The 6,823-nt window shown below is 40.4% G+C and overlaps 1 protein-coding gene across 1 annotated transcript; it reads right to left on the bottom strand.

The window, feature by feature from the left end:
• Positions 1-4,748: 4,748 nt before the first annotated feature.
• On the bottom strand, positions 4,749-6,062 carry LOC149622029 (uncharacterized protein F54H12.2-like). The gene is made up of 2 exons (XM_089853635.1): positions 5,291-6,062; positions 4,749-5,128 (listed from the first exon to the last, which is right to left on the bottom strand). The coding sequence occupies exons 1-2, from the start codon at positions 6,060-6,062 to the stop codon at positions 4,749-4,751; spliced, it is 1,152 nt and encodes a 383-aa protein (XP_089709761.1).
• Between the last annotated feature and the right edge of the window lie 761 nt (positions 6,063-6,823).

Consider the following 6,823-nt stretch of genomic DNA (forward strand, 5'->3'; position numbering starts at 1 on the left):
GGTAATTATTTATTTTATTGATTTCCCCTGTAGGGTGTCTTACACGCTGCAAATTGATGTACAGGGTGTAGGTACGCACCAGGGGTTTAGTTGCCTTAGTCGTAAAACTCGACATTTGAATTGGTGAAGGAATTAATTCCTAATTTATATGTAGAAAATGCGCCAATGACTGATGAGACGTTATCTACCCAAGATATCGAAGGACTTGATGCGTTTATAAAGATGTGGGAGGATAGACAAAATCTAGATGGGGGAGGTAGGGAGGACGTAGTTGAAGACGTTTTGCTCTCGCAAGATGATGCGGGTTTAAGCGACTTTATGGAGAATTGGGAATCTCAAGAGAACGCGGTAGAACAACACAGGAGTCAATAACCGGACATTGAGGAGATTTACGCGCTCGATAACGCGATTTTCTGGGCTCGAATCTTCGCACCTGACGGTGTAACGGACCCCGTTTGGTTCATAAACAAACACCGGGAAAAACTAGAATCGTATCTCAGAAACAAATTGAGTGTTAAAAAGGGGATTTAATGGTATTTAACGGTTCGCGCGGTATACACGTCAACTTGGAAATACAGGCGCTGAAACCCAAATAGCCCATATTTCCGAGGATTTACGCATGCCACATTGGCACCGGAAGTTATCCCACAACAAATCGACTCGAGTCGAGATAAAATTGCCGAGAGTATGATTAACTTCGAAGCTATGGGAAGTGGGTGAGTTTTAGACCGAATATTATTTATACAAATCAATATTATCCAGTATTTACCCCTAGTGGGTGGAACATATTTTCAATTACCACCCGTGATTGAAAATAAAAAGGCAACGGTAAATGTTAACCCGGAAGATCCAACTGACAATAAGTGTTTCATGTGGTCGATAATCGCAAAACTCCATCCGGCATTAATCACCCCAAGTCGTGTAACACATTATAGGCCGTACGAGAACGAACTCGGTTTGTGTGGAATCACTTTACCTTTTGAATTAGATACATTTAAACTTAAAAGGTTTGAGGAGGTGAACAATTTATCAGTGAATACTTTTGCGTACGAAAAAGGATATTTTCCACTTTACGTAAGCGAGAATAAAGTGCACGAATCTAAACAAATTGATATTCTCTTGGTTTCCAATGGAAAATCAAAACACTACGTGTTAATTCGCCACCTTAGCCGAAACATTGTCACCAATCCTTCTACTGCCGATATTGCTTGAAAAGAAGCGTCACCGAATTAGTTCACGATAATCACGTGCGTGAATGTAGAGTACACGACCCGCAACGCGTGATTATGCCGCATAGTGAATCCACATTGAAATTTAAAAACTTTGGATGGAATCAAATGGTAATTTACTAAATATAACCAAGTGCAAGAGAAAATTATAATGTTTCATTACATCGATATAGGTTCCATATATTATTGTGGCCGATTTCGAATCGATTCTCGCAAAAGTGACAACATGTTTACCAGACACATCGTTGTCTTCAACAACTACATTGGCGTTACATAAGGCGTGTGGTTTTTCATACGCAATCGTCGGACCAACCGGTAAATTCCAATCCCCTAATTTAGCTTACAAATATTCGTGCTTTCATAGGAAATCTCGTTAAACACGAAGTATACAGAGGAGTTGACGGGGCAATAAAATTCCTGAAAATGCTGTTGGATGAATCCGACATCATTGTTGGGAAACTGAAGGAGAACAAACCATTGCAATTAACAACGGTCGAAGAAGCTTCTCACGAAGCTACGACCTGTTGTTACGTTTTTGAAGAATCCTTCACGGTAACTATAATCAAAACGCGCGACCATGACCACTACACTGGAAAATATAGAGGGAGTGCGTGCCAAAGTTGCAACTTGAAATTGAAAGCACCAAAATTCATACCAGTTGTGATGCACAATCTCAGCAGGTAATTTAAATAATCATTATGTCTAATTAGATCTGTTTAATAACTATCGATTACCGAATAGGTACGTTGCGCATCTCATCATGCAGCAAATTGCGATGATTCGAAACAAAAAGATTGACTGTATAGCAACCAATAGTGAGACAAACATTTCATTCAAGCTGGGAAATCTACGCTTTGTGGATAGTATCCGATTCTTGCCTGCATCCCTCGAATCGTTGGTCTCAAATGTAGCGATAGGAGGACAAGAGAAATTCCCACTCATGAACGCCGTTTTCAATCCGGCTGAAGTTAAATTACTTCTTCGGAAGGGTGTATACCCCTTTACCTACATGGATTCCGAGAAGCGCTTCTCCGAAAAGCAACTACCACCAATTGAGTGTTTCTACAACGATCTTACGAACGAGCCCCTTTAACAGGATGATTAGACTCACGCTCAAAACGTGTGGCAATCATTCAACATTCAGAATTTGGGTATGATCATGATAACATTCATTCGAGATGAACATTTGCTAATATTTATATTGCATTTTTTAAAGGAGGGTACCACGATTTGTACGTTCTGTCCGACGCTCTCCTCCTAGCGGATGTTTTTCAAAACTTCCGCAAAATGTGCATGACGTACTATCGTCTAGACCCTGCACACTCATATACTTTACCCGGTTTTGCATGGCAAGCCGCTCTATGCATGTCAAAAGTGCACCTAGACTTGCTATTGGATGAGAACGTGCACCTCTTCATCGAAAAGGGGATTAGGGGAGGGGTATCCATGATAAGTCATCGCTTCGCGGCGGCCAACAACCTATATCTAGATAATTACGACGCATCAAAACCGGAAAGTTACATATGTTATCTAGGTAAGATATACAAGTTATCCTAAATTAATTTTCACATACTAACAATCAACGATAATAGATTGCAACAACCTTTATGGGACGGTCATGTGTGACGCTCTACCCATGAGGAATTTCCAGTGGGTAGAACCCAACCCCAACTCCGAGCTCGAAATTCTAAGTTGCCCAGATGACTCTCCGGAGGGATATATTATTGAAGTGGATATGGAGTACGCTAATATCTCCATGATAGTCACAACTGCTATCCACTAGCTCAGGAATCAATGTCCATAAAACCCCAGATGCTCTCTCACTATTCCATGGAGCAGATGACTTCGCTGAACATCAAAATCAAGGAATCTCTACCCAAACTACTCCCCAACCTAAACAAGAAGGAACGATACGTGGTTCACTATCGTAATTTAAAGTGCTACGTATCAAAGGTGCTGAGAATCAGCAAAATTCACCGCATATTGAAATTCGAGCAAGGGGCTTGGTTAAAGTCGAACATAGAATTTAACACCGAGAAGAGGACGAAGGCGACTGACGATTTTGAGAAGGACCTATTTAAATTAATGAACAACGCCGTGTTTGGTATGTATTTATAAAATTAGAATGAACATATAATAGTATAGATAATGATTTGCTTTGTCCCTTAGGAAAAACGATGGAGAACCTTCGGAACCGTCAGGATTTCCAACTAATGACGACTGCCGAAAAAGCCGTTAAAAAGGCTAGTTCACCAACATTCGAACGGTTCACCATATTCCACAACGAACTAGTTGGAATCAACTCCACAAAAAAGAAGCTGGTCCTAAACCGACCCATATACACGGGCTTCGCAATTCTAGACCTATCAATATTACTCTTGTATGGTTTCCACTATGACGTAATTCGGGCACAATACGGGGAGAAAGCAAAACTCCTCTTCACAGATACTGGTAAGTTTTTTACGCCCTTATATATCATTTACTTAGCATAACATTTACTTTAACATTTGCGGACATTACGTATAATTACAGACAGTCTCACGTTTCACATAGAAACGAAAGACCTGTACAAAGACCTCGCCGCTCAGTCGGAAAAATACGACTTCTCGGGTTACAAGCGAGATCACGCGCTTCATAGTGATGTGAACAAGAAACGCCTTGGTAAATTCAAGGATGAAATGGACGGCACCCCAATCGAGGAGTTCTGTGGGCTGAGACCCAGGATGAAATGGTCGGCACCCCAATCGGGGAGTTCTGTGGGCTGAGACCCAAAATATATAGTATCCTATCGGCCAAGGGGGAGAAAAAGACCTGTAAGGGAGTTTGCAAGCGCGTCGTACAGAAACGCGTCCGGCCCGCGCATTACCGCGAGTGCCTGCTGAACCGCGAGCTAACCACCGCGGAGATGATAAGGATTGTCAGTGAAAAACATATTTTGAAAACTGTTAAACAAACCAAACTTTGTCAAAACCCTTGTGACGACAAGAGGTACATTTTAACTGATGGTATTACCACTCTAGCCCACGGGCATAAAAATGCAAAATAAAGAGAAAGATTATGACAAATTTATTGAGTAATTCTTATTCATATATTCAGAAATCATATTATCGTTAACATTTTTATTTTTGGAAAATCGTTTTATTATATCAAAAATTTTAACAGCCGTACATCTATACAACGAGAAATAGACGCAATATCCACCACAAGTTTGACTTAATTCCCCCTGTAGTTGGCGTGAATTAAACGTAACAGTTAGGCTGTTTTGCTCTACAAAATCAATAAATTTAAATAAATCCGGAGAATTTCCATAGCTTTCAAAGAATTCAGTATTCTTTTTCCTCGAAATGTATATAACCGTCCAATGTTCTCCTCCCCCTTTAGACGTATCAGTGTTCACAATATATAGAGATGGAAATGTTTTAACAGTTAGTAGTAGTTTATCCGTCGGAAATATTCCCCGGAACAAATTCCTAGTGTATGGGTCACGCCTTAATATTCTCTCAAGTTGTCGAGAGTCCATTATGAGCTTTGATCGAATAAAACGGCTCGGTTTTTGTCAATTTCAATCAAAGATTGAAATTCGGAATAGTAAACGACGGCAATTGTATTCGGGAGCGCTTCGGCAAATATTAACTCCAATCGGACACTACCGTTCTTTATAAAGTAGAAACTTTCAGTCGAACTACCATTCAGGTCGAGGGTCAAGTCGAATACGAAAAGAGCATTACCATTGGCGAACTCGTCATGGTCAATGAAATTACCCTCGTCGATATTCCATTGTCCGGTTTGAAGAAAGAGATTGGCGTACGATCTCATACATAGGTTATCCTTAAAGTTGGGGTTTAAGGGTTTATGGGGTACGCTAACCCCATCAACGGATATGGTGATTTGACTCAGCGCTTCATTTTTAAAATTAAAAGTAGACTTTTTATAATCACTCAAAAACGCGTTCTGGTCTACAAATCTAATTACAACTTTATTCGGTTGTTGACCGCTAAATAAATTGTCTTTGACTGCTATCTTACTTCCTTGCGATATGGAAAACGTATTTCATTCCGTACGTGTTATGGGGTATTTCATCGTGGTCAATTCCAAGGTTTTGGCGTGTGATATCATAATCTCGAGGGTTAGTTTAACTCTTTTTATGAATAACGAAGCGTGGGTAAATATAACTTTGGCTTTGATTCCATCCGTATGCAAGCAGAATTCGTTGGGACTTTTGATAAACTTAAAATTCATATCGACCAGGTTAGGGATGAAGCGATTTTGTTGAGAGATATTGGCGTGTACGACATTAATCAAGTCTATAACCGCATTTTGGGCGAATTTACTCCGTTTCTCAAACCCTTCATTTTTGAAAAAGTCAAAATATCCCGCCGTATCTTTGTAGAATAGTGCCCCGGTCAAAAAACTCTTTTTCGCTGGACCACCAAATGTCAATAGCGTTTGAATCATGCTTTTGAATGCGTATTGTTGAGGACATGATGTAACAGATCTATCTTTCAATGATACGTGTAGTTCACTAAAAAGACTGGAGAGTAATAGGTTTTCGGGTCCAACTTTATCTGCCTGAGTTGTCAAAGTACCCTCGTTGTCGTACACAGCGGCTTTAACCACTTTTACTTGTACTTGCAGGGGCGTGTTTTTCAAGTCCATGTATGACTCGGAGTTCCCGGTGACGGGAAATATAATAGCCTGATTTTCATTTACGTTGGAGGTAGAGTTATACTCCACGCATTTATTTCCTATTATCCCAGTTTGGGTATAGGGTACGTGAAAAACATTTAGTTCCGAGCTGACGCTGTTCATAGAGTTTGGATGTGCGAGCGACATTATGAAAATATATCCGGGTGTAAAGATGACGACCTTCTCTTCTTCTTAGTTCGAACAGAACTGATGATGGGTGACACTTTGCGTTTCCTTTTACGTCCGTTTCCAGTTAGCTTGGTCACTTCTTCGGCCGCCCTTCTTAATGCTTCTTTACCCGCCTCTTTTCCCCTGGTTCTCAATAATTGTTTAATGGGCACACTGCTTGCAATATCCGTCGCAATTATAAAACTTTTCGACCTAGGAACGTGGCACCCCTTTTTACTAATGGCATGGCTGATCTAAATGCCTTAGCTAATATACTTCCCAGACCGTAGCCTCTTTTCACGGCTAAGCATCGGTAGACCGGAAGTGAGAGTCCAATTTGATTTAGATTGACATACTAACACTTTGACAATCACGTCATAAATGGGGCGGAGATTGAATTCAACGTAGTTCTTATAACAAGTGCTGAGTTCTTCTGGGTCGGAAATATAGAGTGACGTGAATTTTACCACGTTCGAACTTCACAGGTTCACCCATTTCACTCAAAATGTTTATTTCAATTGTCTGGAAATTATTTTTCGCTATGGGCATATAATGAGGTTTAGCAAATTCTTTTTCCACCGTGTCTCCATCCTTCTCGTTGATACTTATAATTCTTAAGAGAGGGACGTCATAGTCTTCTACTTATATTGATTGAATTATATCAGAGTATACAAATAGGGAATGCATTCCGGCATCCATATCGCAACTGAATGGGGCTGTCATTGAAGTGACCACCGTGA

This window comes from Phalangium opilio, unplaced genomic scaffold (genome assembly GCF_054372755.1).
Source record: "Phalangium opilio isolate 3A_F unplaced genomic scaffold, DU_Popi_V2 ptg000200l_1, whole genome shotgun sequence".
In the NCBI taxonomy this organism is placed as follows: domain Eukaryota; kingdom Metazoa; phylum Arthropoda; class Arachnida; order Opiliones; family Phalangiidae; genus Phalangium; species Phalangium opilio.

Excerpts from the sequence above, each read along its gene's own strand:
- LOC149622029 (XM_089853635.1), bottom strand. The coding sequence starts at position 6,062 with ATGTCGCTCGCACATCCAAACTCTATGAACAGCGTCAGCTCGGAACTA. Across the intron at positions 5,129-5,290 it reads GATGAAATACCCCATAACAC|CGCTGAGTCAAATCACCATA; the intron begins GTACGGAATGAA and ends TTAAAAATGAAG.